Genomic DNA, 18,330 nt, shown 5'->3' with positions numbered 1-18,330 from the left:
ACCACTCTTTTTCCTTATCAGATCCTCCCTCCACCCTACTCTGAATACCCAGAAGCTGACCTATATGGGTCACATCAGAAAGCTCCCTTGCACTCAAGATTCAAATTGGGTATAGCTGATGGGAAGTATTAAAGAACTCTGAGTTTGGAGAAAGCAAGAAGAGAGAGGCTGAAGTATATTCCCTTGACTTCCTCCCTGCTGGGAAATGTTGAAATAAGAATTTTTTCACAAACCATTATCGTTTAAACAATGAACCAAATGTCTAAAGAAACGCAAGAATTCCCACACTGATACACACAACTAATGAAGAAATAAAATTACTTGGCATTATTTAGTCTTTTTAAAACCCTTGACAATATATCCTTTTTTTAAAGAAGGGGAAAGTGGGAATTCTTCTTAGCTTATATCTAAATATCTTGTATTATGTTATACTATATTACTTAATTTAAGATATAGCTAAGGAAATATTAAAAAACAAGTAAGGCCTAGTAGCAGCACATTCTAAGAATTGATGAAGTATGATTACTTATATTTAATTTCTGTATTTTGGGGCCATTAATATTCGGCCAATTATTTTAATTTCAATAAATATCTTAAGAAAAATGCAATATTACTGCAATTAATCACAAAATATCTTACCCAAAATAACTTAAGAAAACATTCAATAAAAGGCAGAGACATTTGAAGCCATCAACTCAGGTACATACCTTACCTTGTCTTAAAATTGTACAGCATTCTTTAAACCAAGAAATAGGTGTATAATTACTCAAAGAAATAGCAACTGAACTTAAAGGGATGATTTTACAACATTAGCTTTTCATATAGAACTGGGTAAAAATCACAAATATAACACAACTAAATATGAAGATTATATGTGACATATCAAAATCAATTATGCAGCAGAATTTTTTAAATATAAATATATATGGGTGGGTTTTTGTTTTTGTTTTTACCTGTTTTGCAATTTCTCTTAAACAGGCTACTCCTCGTTCAAAATTAGGGAAAGCTACTGAGCCATACTTTTGGTATTCAGGGATTGGTCTGATTTTTATGGTAGCTTCTGTTATCACACCAAGAGTTCCTGAAAAAGAAGGGGGAATAATCCAATATATCACATGCCAATTTTCTAAATCATATTTAAATCTACTTTATCTATCTATTCTACTAATTTATTCTATTAATCGTATTTAAATCTATTTAATCTATTCTATATGGGGAATAATGGCTACTCAAGTCCTCTACAAAAACATCTAAGCAAATTTTATAATTTCTAAAAAAAGTTTTTGGTATACATTTTTCTTAGTTATGTATAAATATTTAAAAACATTTTTAAGGTAACCTTTCTCCAAAGAGGTTAATTTTAAATAGTTTTTAAAGTATTACAACTTATTAAAATTTAAATCTGAAAAACAACAGGTTTTTATATCTCATATGCATTCAAACAAAAGTATATTTTGATAGTTGAACCTATTTTTACTATGACAACAATTTATTGGGGCAAAAAGTATCTAATTTTCTATGAGAATTTAAGTTGACAGAAGAAATGAGAGAGACTATTACACTTTGCCTTTTTTCCTAAGAATTCATACAAAGAAAAGATAAAGGCAATATTAAGATGCCCTTAGAAGAAAAAAAAAAACATACTTCAGAGACAAAATAGTTATAAATAGCTAACAGAAGACGACCATCAATGAAATGAATGTCCTTTTCTTTATTACACGGAGGAGTGGAGGACAAATCAGAGAGGAAAAATGCAAGTTAAATATAACTACATGATCTAAATAGCTATGCTAAAATATTTGAAGAGACATGGCTTAAAATAATTGCATTCAAAAAGCCAAGCTTTCAAAATCAGTGCTTTCTAATGTACAAATGATATGAATTATTATTAATACTATTAAGTAAATTTTCTTAGAATCATGAAAAAAAGAACGAAAGGGAAATACGAAATTATAGAAAATTACAATACTAGAAATAAGTTAAAAGTATCACAAAAATCAATGCTTCCAATAAATTTATAAGATACCTAAAATAAAATGTTAATATATAATACTGTAGAAGATTAAAAACTACGAGTTCACAAAGAGTAAACTACATTATATCACAATATGTTTGCCACATATACAAATGATTTCCTACTTAGATAGCAAATACAACCCTATTATGATTTGTAAAATCACAAAAGCTCTGCAAAGTTGGCCTGACTAATATTTGAATAAAAAGATAGATATATCTTGTACATTTTAAAAGACAGTAAGAGTGACTAGACTTTCTCTTTTATTTTAGCATCTTTATTGAGATATAATTCACAGACAATAAAATTCACCTATTTAAAATGTAAAATTCAATGGTTTTAAACTATTTACAGATATATGCAACTACCACTACCATCTAAGTTTACAACATTTTCATCACCCCAAAAAATAAATCCCATACCCATTTTCCACACACACACCTCAGCCCCAGACAAACACCAGTATACTTTCTCTCTAGAAATTTGCCTATTCCGAGCATTTCATATAAATAGAATCTTACAATATGTGACCTTTTGTGACTGGCTACTTTCATATAAATGTTTTCAAGGTTCATCCATGTTGTGGCATGTACTAAGTACTTCATTCCTTTTAATTGCTGGATATTATTCCATTGTATGGTATGGACATTTGGGTTTCTACTTTTTTTTTTTTTTAACTCAATTACCAGCTTGTTATAAAAGGAAACAACTCAGGAACAATCAAACAGAAGAGATGCACAGAAGAAAGTATGGGGGAAAAGGTGTAGAGTTCCCAAGCCCTCTCCAGATATACCACCCTCCCAGCACTTCCATGTGTTTACCAACCCAGTAGTCCTCTGAAACTCATAATTTAGGGATTTTTATGGAGGCTTCATTACACAGGCATGATGACTAAACCACAGATCATGGGTGACTAATTCAACTTCCAGCTGCTCCTCTCCTCTCCCCTCCCCTCCCTAGAGGTCAGGGGGTGAGGCTGAAAGTTCCACAGGTTTCCATATTTTGGCTACCATGAATAATGCTACTACAAATATAGGTGTATAAGTCTGTATGTGGATATATGTCTTCCTTTCTCTTGGATAGATACACGAACTTTCTTAATTTCAAAAAAACCTTTGACCCTATTCCATGTAACACTCTACCTCAGCTACCTTTCCTGAGACTAAGTTCTAGGCAAGTGCAGCTAAGAGGTGAGGAGGGGCTCACTTCTTGCACCCAGCCTAAATTGGTGGGACAGAGGCTCTACTTTGAGTGATGCACTAAGCCTATGGTCCCAACCCTTTGCCCTGGCTTGTAAAGGGCTGGTATCTTCCCAGGAGAAGCAAACCAAGACCTACTTTCCTTCCTCCTTCTCCCCAGCACTTAGTTTCTAAAGTAAGGGTGTCCTCAGAGAAAAACATGCCACTGTCCCCACACCCACCTCCACAGCCTTAGCTCAGAGATTTTGCCAGAGGAAGAAATAAGCCATAAAACAGCTCCCAATCTTTTTTTCGAAGATTATTTGCAAGAGAGCATGAAGAAGTTCAAGAAGTTTCAAGAATACTCTTGAAAACAGTGGAGGATGTGGTAAAAGGTAATTGGGAAGACATAGATAAATTTATTGGAGATATAGGCAAAATTGCAGGCCAGCTGTTTGCCTGGTAGAAACCTGGGGATACTGGAAGTCCTAGGTACAGCGACCAGGCAAGAGAAAAACATAAAAGGCATAAAAACTGGAAAGGAAGAAGTAAAACTGTCTCTATTTGTAGATGACATGATTTTATATATGGTTGGCTATACCATGCCATTTTATATAAGAGATAAACATCTGCAAATTCTGTTATCTGCAGGGGTTTCTGGAAGCAATCCCCTGCAGATACTGAGGAACAACTGTACAGAAAACCCTAAAGAGTCAACCAAAAAACTGTTCAAACTAATCAGCAAATTCAGTACAGTTGCAGGATACAAAATTAACATACAAAAATCAGAAACGTTTCTATATATTAACAGTGAATTTTCTGAAAGAGAGATAAGGAAATTAATCCCATTTACAAGAGCATCAAAAGCAATAAAATACTTAGGAATAAATTTAACCAGGGAGGTAAAAGAAACTCTGAAAACTAAGACACTGATGGAAAAAACAAAAAAATTGGGGCTTCCCTGGTGGAGCAGTGGTTGAGAGTCCGCCTGCCGATGCAGGGGACGCGGGTTTGTGCCACAGTCCGGGAAGATCCCACATGCCACGGAGTGGCTGGGCCCGTGAGCCGTGGCCGCTGAGCCTGCACGTCCGGAGCCAGTGCTCCGCAACAGGAGAGGCCACAACAGTGAGAGGCCCGCCTACCGCAAAAGAAAAAAAAAAAAATTGAAGAAGACACAAGTAAATGGAAAGGCATCCTGTGTTCATTCATGGGTTGAAAAAATTAGTATTGTTAAAATGTCAGTACTACCAAAAGACATCTACAGACTCAATGCAATTCCCATCAAGATTCCAATGGCATTTTTTACAGAAAAACAAATAAACAAAAAAACACTCCTAAAATTTATATGGAACCACAAAAGACTCCAAATAGCCAAAGAAATTCTGAGAAAGAACAAAGCAGGAGGCATCACACTTACTGATTTCAAGCTATACTCTAAAGCTATAGTAAAGAGTATGGTACTGGAATAAAAACAAACATCAATGGAACAGAATCTAGAGCCCAGAAATAAACCCAAGCATATACAGTCATATAATATTTGACAAAGGAGCTGATAGTACTCAAAGGAGAAAACACAGTCTCTTTAATAAATGGTGCTGGGAAAACTGGACATTGACATGTAAAAGAATGAAACCTGACCCCTATCTTACACCACTCAAAAAAATTAACTCAAGTGTTTAAAGGCTTGTATGTAAGATCTGAAACCATGAAGCTCCCAGAAGAAAACATAGGGGAAAAGCTCCCTGACATATGTATTGGTAATGATTTTTTGGAAATCACACCTAAAGCACAAGCAACAAAATAAAAAACAAATAAGTGGGACTACATCAAACTAAAAAGATTCTTTCTGCACAGCAAAAGAAACCATAAACAAAGTGAAAAGACAACCTACAGAATTGGAAAAAATATATGCAAACTATTCATCTGATAAGAAGTTAATATCTAAAATATATAAAGAACTCATACAACTCAATAGCAAAAAACAAATAATTCAATTAAAAAAACAGGCAAAGGACCTGAATAGACATTTTTCCAAAGAAGATATACAAATGGCCAACAGGTACATGGAAAGATGTTCAACATCACTAGGGGAAGGCAAATTGAAACCACAAAGAGATATCACCTCACACCTTCCAGAATGGCCATTATCAAAAAGATAAGAAATAACAAACACTGGCATGGATATGGAGAAAAGGGAACCCTTGTGCACTGCTGGTAGGATTATAAATCAGTGCAGCCACTATGGAAAACAGTATGAAGGTTCCTAAAAAAATTAAACATGAAACTACCATATGATCCAGCAATTCCACTTCTGGGAATATATCTGAAAGAAACAAAAACACTAACTCAAAAAGATATTTGCACCCCCCCATGTTCATAGCAGCATTATTTACAATAGCCAACCACAGAAATAACCTAAGTGTTCATCGATGAATGAATGGATAAAGAAGTTGTGGTATATATATACAATGGAGTATTATTCAGGCATAAAAAAAAATGAGGAAATCCCACCATTTGTGACAACATGGATAGACCTTGAAGGCATTATGTAAGTTAAATAAGTCAGATAGAGGAAGACAAGTATTATATGATTTCACTTTTATGTGGAATCTAATAAAAATAAACAAACAATAAAAATACACCAAACTCACAGAAAAAGACATCAGATTTCTGGTTACCAAAGGCAGAGGGTAGGGGGAGGAAGGTGGTTAAAAGGTACAAACTTTCAGTTATAAGATAAATAAGTATCAGGGATGTAATGTACAACATGATGACTACTGTTAACGCTGCTGTATGATATACAAGAAAGTTGTTAAGAGAGTAGATCCTCAGAGTTCTCATCACAAGAAGAAATTTTTTTTCATTTTTTTTTTATTGTATCTATATGAAATGATGGATGTTAACTAAACCTATTGTGGTAATCATTTCACAATATATGTAAATCAAACCACCATGCTGTACACCTTAAACTTATACAGGGATGTATGTCAATTATTGCTCAATAAAACTAGGGTAGGGGGGAACAGTGGGGAGGACCCCTCCTAAGCTCACAAAAAATCTCAAACAATAACCCTAGGAACTATCCTTTCTAAGGGATACATTTTAAACAGGTGAATTTTATGGTATGTAAATTATATCTCAATAAAACAAAGGAAACTTCAGTTATCTTCTTAAACAAGGAGCTATGACCCATACATTTTAGAAATAGGGGTATTTTTAGAAACAGGTACCTTAGGCTACAGAAAGAGTCTAAATGAACTCTAAACCTTTGCCAGAAAGAGGCATAAGGCTGACAGACTATGCTGCCTTCTCATCCGCCAACACAGAGTTATCTATTACACCTATTCTTTCTTACCAAGACAAGTAGTATCACTTTAATTTTTAAAGTTGCTAATTCTTCTGCCACTATTCTGACGCCATCCCTAAGCTTATTTGTAATTTTTTCTACTCTTTTCAACATTTTTCAAAGTTCCTGGTAATCTTAGAATTAACACCTCATGCTGAAAGTTGTTTCTACAAACAAACTGAAATTTGTCAGGCATAGCTCCTAAAGGCATGAATCATCTTTTCTATTTATTCTAATCTCTCCGCAGACTACAGAAAACTTTAATAAATACTTGTTCAAACTCAAAAGTCACCAGGTTGAAATTCATGAAGGAAAAGAAAGTGGGGGGTTGGGGGTGGGAGGGAGGTCCAAGAGGGAGGGGATATATGTATACATATAGCTGATTCACTTCATTGTACAGCAGAAACTAATACAACATTGTAAAGCGATTTTTCTCCAATAAAAAAGTAAATAAATAAATAAACTCAAGCGGGAAAACTGTGAAAAGAAGGTTAGTATAAGCCTTGATTTTAGACAGGAAAATTTCTCTGCTTAAAATTAAACTCCAGGGACTTCCCTGGTGGCGCAGTGGTTAAGAATCTGCCTGCCAAGGCAGCGGACAAGGGTTTGAGCCCTGGTCCGGGAAGATCCCACATGCCACGGAGCAACTAAGCCCGCACGCCCCAAATACTGAGCCTGTGCTTTAGAGCCCACAAGCCACAACTACTGAGCCCATGTGCCACAACTACTGAAGCCTGTGTGCCTAGAGCCCGTGCTCCACCACAAGAGAAGCCACTGCAAGGAGAAGCCCGCGCACCACAACGAAGAGTAGCCCCCACTCACCGTAACTAGAGAAAGCCCACGCGCAGCAAGGAAGAACCAATACAGCCAAAAATAAATAAGTAAATTTTGAAAAAAATTTAAAAAAAAAGAATCTTTAAAAAAAATAAAATAAAAAAAAAAATAAAATTAAACTCCAAGTTCCTGACTTTTTGTGAAATATTTCTTTACATCTCAGAAATAAAGCCATTTGAAAATATTTCTATAAATTACTGCATATTATATAACCTAAATATAATCCAAAGAAAAAATCAGAAACCATTTAAAAGCCAATCAGTGAGGGTCTGCTTAAATAGAGTACATACCAATGGAATATCAGGTAGCTGCCAAAAAGAATGAAGTGATTCTAAATGTGATGATTTGAAGTGAGCATTATAAAATTAAGTATAAATCAAAGAGTAGTAAACTCCCATTTGTGTTTTTAAAAACACATACATAGGGCTTCCCAGGTGGCACAGTGGTTGAGAGTCTGCCTGCCGATGCAGGGGACGCGGGTTCGTGCCCCAGTCCGGGAAGATCCCACATGCCGCGGAGCGGCTGGGCCCGTGAGCCATGGCCGCTGAGCCTGTGCGTCCGGAGCCTGTGCTCCGCAACGGGAGAGGCCACAGCAGTGAGAGGCCCGCGTACCAAAAAAAAAAAAAAAAAAAAAACACATACATATACGCTTTTAAATAGCAAAAGTGTTTACTCTGGGCAAGGGAGATGCCTAAAAGACAGGGATAGAAGGCAGATTTTTCCCTATACATCTTTTGTACCTTTTGAATTTTGTACATGTATGTACATCTTTGTACATGTAATTACTTACTCAAAAAGTTTATTTAAAAATATATATGTATAAAACATTGGCAAACTTTCCTTAAAATTCTAATTCTACACCCAAATTCTAAGGTACTAGTAAGAAGTGACCACGCCTTAAATTTCTGTACACCCATATTGCCTCATACGTATAGCATGCATTCTAAAGTGGTAAAACCCACCATAACACTATAAGTAAGGTTAAAAAATAAAAATTAGTAAAATGAGACTTTGCATTGTTGCAAGGTTAATGAAATGACCAAGGCAAGTCTGTGCAACTATCCAGCTATGAGTTCTGCAGCAGGGGTTAGGGGTTGGGGGGGTACCCACTGTAAAAGAAAACTCCATCCAAGTCCCAAATGCAGTCTGGCACAAGGCAGTTCTTCCATCCAGACTTATATTCAAATTAATCCAATCATAAATGTTTACATCTAAATTCACTTCATTGACAGGCTCACTTCTGTTGGGCTTTATTATATTTATTGATCCTTTTGTTCTGGGAATTTTATGTCAGTGGAGTGATATAAAACTACTTAGATTACTTATCACTTGATTATATGCACATTATACCAATATTTTATATACACTTTATATAACTGTTTGTAAACAACTCCATGGCAATGTGACATCATAGAGGCTTATATGTCATTCATTTTCTTTCTGTTTCAATAAAAATGTTACTGTAAATTTTAGAATTTTCTGTTTTATAATTTCAAATATAGTGTTCTTAAGAAAACTGAAAGTTTCAACTACTAGCTAATACAAAATGCAAGTATTTGCTTGACATAAATAAAATCTTTCATAATTTGAAAATATACGTTCAGGTGACCTCAGGACTGAGAAGAAAGGTAATCATTTGATTCTGAATCTTCCCTCTCCCTCTACCCCCCTCCCCCCAAACATGAAAATCAACAAGGAAAACAAATAAAACCACACAGGATATACATTTTAGTATTAAAAGGAGACAAGAAAACACTATGACTTTCTAATTACCCATAAGTAGAGATAAAAAGAAGAAACTCCAACAGACCTTCTACAGCCTTCCAGCTGCTACAAGCTTATAAGGGCAGAAAGTGAGTAAGCGGGGGTGGGGGGGGGCGGGGGGGGTTAGAAGACTCCCTAAGAAAGAGTAGAGAGTAGCAGAGGACTTAAAGTAAGCAGAGACAAAATCAACCCCAGAAAGCAAAAGTGCAACAATAAACTCCAAATACTGTATAAGACTTGGTAATCCATAACCCTGGCTATGAGGAGGGGTTTGAAAATGGAAGGAACCAGAAATGACACCCTTGAAGAAGTAAGGGAAGTATCTTCAAAGAAGCATCAAATTAGAGGAGTGTGGTACTCCTTGGAGACAAGGCAGTGGAGGGAAAGAATAAAATTAGGAGGAAAATTAAAGATCTGATAGAAATGAAAGAGAAACAGGACATGCCATGGCTTCTCCCACCAAAAACACCACCATCTATAAAGCAAATAGCACAAAAGAGGGTAGAAGTGACAGAACAGAACACTCTCAAACTAGGAACCCTTTCCAAGTAATAACAGGAACAGAAAAAAGCAGACCAAATCCATACAAAACTACTGCAAAACATCAGAAAATGGAAATAATAGCTTTTCTGCTGATGCAAAGTATCCCCCACAAAACCAACCATGATCCTGAAGAAAACTGTAAACACAGCATTTCAAACTCAATTAAACACTATCAAACAAGCATTTGGGGATATGAAAAAATAGCTGAATTAGAAATATAAACACTAAAAACATAAATGGACAAAAAACAAGATAAAATGAAATAAACGATGACCAAACTCAGGGAAGAAATAGAACAACAAAACATAAAAAAAATGAAGGCTGGATTACAAGGTATCCAAAGAAGAGAGAATAGATTCAAATGAAAACTTAATACAGGGCATTGAAGAAAAGCCAGAAAATAACCAAGAGAATTAAAATAAAGAAAGAAGTTAAGAAAAAAAGAGAAATCATGGATGAAATGGAAAATAAGCAAAGAAAGTCAGACAAATGTATAACTGGTGTCCCTGAAGAAGAAAAATCAAAACAGCAGGGGGAACGGAATCCAAAACCCTAATATTTAACTCTACAATCCAAAGAAAAACTTTACAGAAATAAAAGAAGACCAGCATATACACAGAGAAAGGGTCCACTGACCAGAGCAAAATGACCCACAAAAATCAACTCTCAGTTGTAAAAGTAAACTTTAATGATAAAGAAAAAAAAAATCCTCACTGCCTCCTGGCAAAAAGTCAAGAGAATTGGCATCAGATTTCTTTAAAACAACATACAAAACCAAAGCAACAGTGGAATAGTATTTTCAAAAAACAAGGAAAAAAAGTGTGACCCATGAATATTAAAGCCACTCAAGCTGTCCTGCAGGTATCAATGTCATAGAAAAGTAGTTTAGAACATTCCAGAACTCATGGGATATACGAATGTGCCTTTCCTGAGGAATCTACTAAAGGATGAGCTTTATTTAACCGAAAGATGAAGTAAAACTACACAGAAGGACTGATAGTAAGCTTTTCATCTATTTCATTTTAGAGTAAAGGCTAAAACAAGGGTGGGTAACGAGTTAAAATAAAAAAACGTACTTTTAGCCATTTTTCAAATAAAAGAGCAAATCATTATAAGTTACTAGTAAATTCCACATATAGGAAAAGAATATAAAACATTTCAAATGCTTTATTTATTATGGTTTTCATTAATTCATCATGATACTATAACATCTAAAATGGGAGGAACCTGCTTGTCAAAATAATCATTATGAAAAATTCACAACACAAAACAAGATAAAAACCTTAAACTTAACTTGGCTAACCACATGTGGAACTTAGCAGGATGGGGGAAAATAGGTTTTTTTATAATGGCGATGCTTTCAAGGTTGTCATCAAATGATTTAACTATAGCAAAAGAAAGTATTTTCTAAAGCTCAAGGAAAAGTTTATGATTCATATTTAAGGCAGGAGGTTATTATTTAGATAGTTCAAAACAGCAGGGAAAATACATATTATAAAAGAATATGATTTCACATAAATTTACTCTCTCAGTCATGCTGTCTCCTGGCCTATATTAAGATTACTCTATATCCACATACATACAGAAATGGGGATTAGGGACCATAAATATAAAGATCACTGATGCCAAAATAATAAACAGCCACAACAGTTTAACATTTGTTGAGTACTTACTTACTACGCGCTTATAAACTGCTTAGCATAATTTCGTTTGACCCTCTCAAAAAGGTTTTGAATATCGATACTTTTATTATCCCCATTTTACAGCTGAGGACATTGGGCATAGAGAACTACCTAATTTACACAGTCACAGAAATATAAGTGGTAAAACCAGGATTGAAATCCAGATGTGAAAGATTTCCAGGTTCATGCTCTTAAATCAGTACGGCATTTTGCATGGATATTTATAATAAAATCTCATTTAAATATAGTAACTTACCCTTGTACATGTTTCTAATAAACTGTATTTCTTTGCTTACTTTATTATAATAATGAGTTTGCCTTCCTTAAATTCGTACAATAATTTACTATTGAAGGAGGTAGTCCAGTCTTTTGGATAAAGTTCAAACTATTATAAAAGGGATAAAAGACCAAATTATCTCTCCAGCCATCCTGTAACCCTTACTACTCCACACCCTGACCTGCTGTCAACTCCACTCTACAATTAAATCTTAAGTTTCAGCCACACTGAAAAACTGGCACCTTCACGAGGCAGACACAGCTCTTTCTCACTTTTAAGCCTGTTCACATGCAGTTAGTTCTCTGTGTAGGGCAACTCCCTCCCCACCTTATTCCCTCAACTCTGCCTAGAATTATTTTCTCATTATCATCCTTGAAGGACCACTTTAGGCACAACCCCTCTGCGGAAGTCTTCCTAAGCACCCATCAACATGACTTTTGTCTGTATTTCTCCTTCATTTACTTCTATCATAGAATTTACCTTATTCAATTTTAATGGTCAATTACCTGTGTCCTTGAGTGTGCCAGCACATTACCTAGCAACCAGAATTTTTTAAACGCTAATTAATGGGAGAAAAAAATGTTTGATGTAGCTACTTAAAAAGATAATTTACAGAGTTGACTCCAACTATGTATATACCAATAGTAAAATTAATAATTATCAGTTTTAATACTATTTGTTATTCAATTTGACATTTGACTGGAAAAAGTTATATACTTTCAGTTAACTCTTGGATGATGCATTAATACAAGAAGTTCCAAAATAATATTTTTTAGAGAACTATATTATTTTAAAGGAATTTAACATTTTATTTTTCTCATTAAAAGTGTAGTTCTGTTTTTCCACAGAAGAGTACACTGATCAGAAAAGGAATAAGAGAGTAAATTGGTGAAACACCTTGACAGAGGTTTGTCACTGATTATCATGAAAAATATCTAAGCTATACCACTGGTCATCAATTTAAGAGGTGACCTCTAGTAAGTACATCACTACGACACATAATTTATTTTTTCCTTGATGTTACCATCAAAAGTTAGAATTTATGCCCTAACATCCTAGTTTATCATAAATGCACTTTTATCCATGAATATAGCTAGATGTTTTGAAAATCTTTTGACAGCTTGCACCACCTTCTGACTTAGTAGTGAGTTCCTCTGGTAACTTGGAAACACTTTCATTTCTCTGAATTTAAGGGATAACTATCCCTCTCTACCATGCTAAGAATTGAAAAATATGCCCACCTTCACCTTATCCATAAAATTCACAGTGCCTACATAACAGTTAGTTTGCAAACTAGAAGGAAGGTTAGTGTACAGAAATTAAATGTTTTGCATAAGATGAAGAACTACATTCCAATCTACCCAGCATTAAGTAACCAAGCAAAGGAGATGACTCAAGTAGTGAAAAAATAAAAGACCAACATAAGTTTTCAAAGATATGTGAATCAACAGAATTTTAAATTCCACTTCTTCAAAAACCAACTAGCAAATAACAAAAGATATAATTATAGAAAGACAAGGCAATAAGATAATACTTTATTAGTCCTTTCCTCCTGATAATTCAGAGATTAGAAAATACCATACCAATAAATGTAAAAGCAAACTATTTTAAACCCTAACAGCTACTCTTCCTAAAATTGATTAAAAACTCTAAAAGAAAAACAAAATAACACCAAAAGGACTAAGCTGGCTCTAAAAAACATAAAAAAGCAAAATTCAAGAGAAAGTTTAATAAGATGTTCTTATAATAAAAACTTTATGAAGTACTAAATTAAAGTCATAAAACTTAAAAAAAATTAAATATATAAAACATGTCTTTCTTTCAAAAATCTGATATCACAATATCACAGATTTTCACAAAACTGAATCACTAACCTGTATTTTTTCATAATAAGTTTGCAGTTATATTTACCTTCAGATCCCATGATGAAGTGATGGATATCAGGGCCTGTTGACATTCGAGGTCCTTGACAGCTTTTTTCTATTATACCTCTAGGTGTTACCATTTTTATATGAACCACCTGTTTAATACAATGCATGGTGTAAATTCTAGATATCTGTCAGTGAATGTTGTGTGTGTGTGGATACACACACCCATATATATTTATATAAAACACTATTTTTAAAATATTGGTTTAAGTGATAAATGGTGATTCCCTTCAGAATTCTAATATCTTTTAGTAGTCCTTAGACTAAAAATAAATAGTATGTAACTTTAAAAGAGGGAAAAATTATTCTAAGATTGTTATTGGCCTAGGTATATTCATCATCTTAAAAACTGAAAAAGACATTTCTTTAAACCAAAGCTAGTCTAGGGCTGTCCATGTGGTAAAGAACTAAAGAATGGAAAAAATATGCAATGATCACATTTTAATAGGTTCATTCTTTCATTTATTTAACCATATTTATGAAGCACTATTATTCATGTTAGGCACTATTCTAGATGCTTAGAATTCTAAGAAAAAAATTATTCTTGCCTTACCCCCACCTTCAACTTATCTACTTTGCCCACTCAGTAGAAAAGAGTGAAAAGAACGAAGCATTAATTTTGATCACATCAAAATTGGGATGAAGAGAGAGATGTGGTGACTGAGTTAAAAAGAAGAGAGGGAAGGAGGGAGACAAAGAGGGAAGAGATATGGGAACATAGGTATATGTATAACTGATTCACTCTGTTATAAAGCAGAAACTAACACACCATTGTAAAGCAATTATACCCCAATAAAGATGTTAAAAAAAAAAAAAGAAGAAGAAAGATATGTGTGAGATATGTCTCACACATGTGAGAAATTAAGTACATTGTAGGGAGAGGGTCAATCAAAAAAAATTCCTCAGATCTGACTCAGAAATGGTTAGGTAAAAACCCAACATATTTTCAGAATAATTTTTTGACAGATAAATAAAAATAGTCTATTGTTGAAGGAAATGAACAGAGGACATAAATAAAGAATTCGCAAAATAAAAAGATAAAAATTGCTAATGAGGACATTTTAAAAGATTACATTCACTAACAAATAAATATAAAATTTTAGGAAAAAAATATAAATAAAAGGTCCAGTAAAATAAAGATTCTCATAGTGCTAGTAAGAATGTCAACTGGCACAAAATTTTTATAGAGCAATTTGGCTGTAAGGGTCCAAGGACCTAAAAACATGCTTGACCCAACAACCCAAGCTAGGAACTTACCCAAAGAAAATGATCAAAGAGGTATGCTAAAAAATTACTACAGAAGATATTTTTCCCTTTATTTATTTCTATAATTTTGAAATAAAAATAATTTAAATATTCTTTAATAGGGAATTACTAAATCACAAATTATCAATAAAAGAGAATTATATGCACTTTTTAAAAATAATGGTGCAAACCTATGCTCATTGACATGTTAATAGATTGGTAACAGCTTAAAGAGCAGATTAAACACAGTATGATGCTTTTTTATATTAAAGACTAGATATAAACATGCAAATAAGTACATTAAAATGTATACTTATAATTTGTGGCCCTTAAATCCCAAAAGGATTAAAATAAATTACATGCTTTAGCAGTACTAAATGTGGTAGTCTATCAAATATGCTTAAATCTGATAAAGCTTTTAATAATCCAATAGCAAAAGAATCAAATTCTCTTTTCTGAAACTGAATTTATGTTATCTTAATTGCAAAAAGAAAAATGTGATTTCTAAAATATCTTCAATTAAAAAAAAAGATAATGCAAACATTTAAAAAGTGTTCATAATACAGACACTTGAAGTCTTAAATTGTTGGGTGTTAACTATAAAAAACCAATATATTTTATCAACAATTTGATATTTCTATCAATGAAGACATTGATGAAAACGTTGAAACGCTAGATTTGAAAAACAAACCTAAATAGCTCTAAGAATAATGTTAGGAACACCACTTTAATAGTCTCATAAATTATTCTTTTAAATTGTTATCAAAATATTGATGATAAAGGGAACTAACATGTATGAAGTACCTATTACATACCAGTGATTCCGCTAAGAGTTTTCATTTTATGTCCTTTATTCCTTATAATAATTCTATGCAACAAATAACATTATTCTATTTTATATAGTAGGAAATTGAAGTTTAGAAAGGTAAACCAATTTGCACAAGGTCACACAATTAATCACTGGAAAAGCTACAAATGGAACAAATGATACCTAATTCCTAGACAGGATGCCTAACTAACTCTCAAGAGCAATGACACCAGATCAGCTAAAACAAAATGATGTGCACATAAAACATTACATTAACTAGAACATTTTTAACTGGGCTCTTTAATTCCATACAGAAAATTTTTTGCAGAAAAATAAATAAAATCTCACAAGGCAAAACAGTAGTAATGACAAGATCACCTACGTAAATAGACTAAAACAGTGGTAGAGTTGAAGACCAAGGCTCCAAGGCTTGCAAACTAATATTTAGATACATTTATAAGTCAGATACTGAGACATCTACAAAACTTAAATATCAGTTACTCAAAAAGAAGCACTCTTAAATAATGACCACAGTTGTACTTTTTAACTGTATTGTACATAGTCAACGTTACTATCATCAAAAAGGGTATACTTTTGTGGGAAACTCTCCAACTCAATTTTTAAAGGCTTAACAACTTTATAATAATCTCCATAGACTAATTAATTATTATATAATAAATAGAAAAAAATTTACCAAGTCCTCAATATTGCCATAGATATTCTTCTTCATGCCTGATGCCCGAGTAGATACCCATCCTCCCACAGTGCTGAATTCCAGGGAATCTGGTTCATGACCTGTACAATAACCACTTTCTTTAAGCTGAAAAACAAAAATGTAATATTTTACCAGTGAAAATGGGCCCGTTTAACACAGCACTCAACACATTCTCTTTCCACATTAAAATTTCCATGTCATTGCCATTTGGACTCATTAAAACCTATATAGAAAAAGAAATACTTTTATCATACTAGTCTAAAAATATTTTTAAGCTTTTCCCTAGTGGAAAAATATGGGCCAAAAGACAACTGTATTTTCCACAGGTTCACCAGCCAATCTGACTCCTTACATTCTTTTATTTTAAAGCCAACTACCCTCCCTCCTTTCTTTTTCCCCACAAAGAGACAATTTAACTACTTATGGAGATCAGATTATGCTTAAATAATTGCCAACTTCATCTAAACACTTTCAAGAAATAAAGCACTTAAATCTCTTATGCTCCCTACCCTAATGTAATCTGCAGCAGGCCTGAAGAAAATCTGAGCAAATTGCCTGTAATTAATTCTCTCAAGGAGTCATGTGTTTTAATGTACAGCCATCTGGCTAGGTTTCCTGCATGTAATACCATCATGTATTTGTGACGCAGATCATGCATTCCTGTACATTAAATAGTCACTTGTTCCTCATTTTTCTACATTAGCATGGCTTTGCCATCTGCACAGCACCTGAGGTTGGATAGATGCCCTTTACAGCACCACCAAAGCCATTCCACTAAAATCATTTTAAAGACTCAGCCATCTCATGTCAAATGGTACAGACACTACCACCTGCATACCCACTGTCTACTGCACTCAAGCCCATCAATCTGTGTTGACCATTGATAGTCATCCAATTAAGCAACTGTTTCTGTTTTTCAAGTAAGCCACGCAGAGATGTAGAATATGTCAGCTATGTTTATATCTGTGTATTTAAGTATGGTATGAAAGCTGTAATCCAGAACCTGAGAACCTATAGGTTGAATACAATTTGTTAGCTTTTGCACACAAGCAATGCAAATTATTTATGTCTAATTTTGTTGCTAGGAAAACAAGATTTTAAAAGACATCAATTATTACATAATAGAATTTTTTCATTAAACATTCAATACATTTATTTAATTTTAAGAGGTTAATAACCACTCACAAATAAGTAGCTTAAATACAGAACTGAAAGCTAAAATGAAGATTATCAGACCATGATATTTCTTCCTTAATTCCCAATCTATATTCATATTATTTACTCTCAAAAGACTACTACCTTTCAATTTTTCTGAAAGTAATACACACACATGCGCGTGCACACACACACACAGAGAACTCTTAAAACTCAACAATAAGAAAAAACCCAATTAAAAAATGGACCAAAGACCTTAACAGATACCTCACTGAAAATAGCAAATAATCATATGAAAAGATGTTCCACATCATATGTCATCAGGGAAACACAAATTAAAATAACAATGAGATATTACTACACATCTGTATGAATGGCCCAAATCCAGAACACTGACAACACCAAATGCTAGAGAGGATGTGGAGCAACAGAAACTCGCAGTGCTGGTGGGAATGCAAAATGGTAATTTGAAAGACTATCTGGCAATTTCTTACAAAACTAAACATACTCTTACCATACAATTCAGTAATCATACTCCTTGTATTTACTCAAAGGAGCTGAAAACTTATGTCCACATAAAAACCTGCACATAAATGTTTAAAGCAGCTTTATTCATAATTGCCAAAACTCGGAAGCAACCAAGATTTCCTTCAGTTGGTGAATGGATAAATAAACTGTGGTACATCCAGACAATGGAATATTATTCAGTGCTGAAAAGAAATAAGCTATCAAGCCATGAAAAGACATGGAGGAAACTTAAACGCATATTACTAAATGAAAGAAGCCAATCTGAAAAGGCCACATATTCTATGATCCCAACTATATGACATTCTGGAAAAGA

At 33.7% G+C, this 18,330-nt stretch overlaps 1 protein-coding gene across 1 annotated transcript in view; it reads right to left on the bottom strand.

The window, feature by feature from the left end:
• AGPS (alkylglycerone phosphate synthase) overlaps positions 1–18,330 on the bottom strand; it is a 136,831-nt gene that overhangs the window by 57,002 nt on the left and 61,499 nt on the right. The window contains exons 9-11 of the mRNA XM_007451100.1: positions 16,314–16,439; positions 13,550–13,658; positions 954–1,081 (exon numbers count right to left, since the gene is read on the bottom strand). Coding sequence (XP_007451162.1) covers positions 954–1,081; positions 13,550–13,658; positions 16,314–16,439 — 363 coding nt within the window. The remainder of the gene's footprint in view (positions 1–953; positions 1,082–13,549; positions 13,659–16,313; positions 16,440–18,330) is intronic.

The sequence above is a fragment of the Lipotes vexillifer genome, unplaced genomic scaffold (genome assembly GCF_000442215.2).
Source record: "Lipotes vexillifer unplaced genomic scaffold, Lipotes_vexillifer_v1.1 scaffold645, whole genome shotgun sequence".
Lineage (NCBI taxonomy): Eukaryota > Metazoa > Chordata > Mammalia > Artiodactyla > Lipotidae > Lipotes > Lipotes vexillifer.
This window is presented reverse-complemented; position numbering and strand designations above follow the sequence as displayed.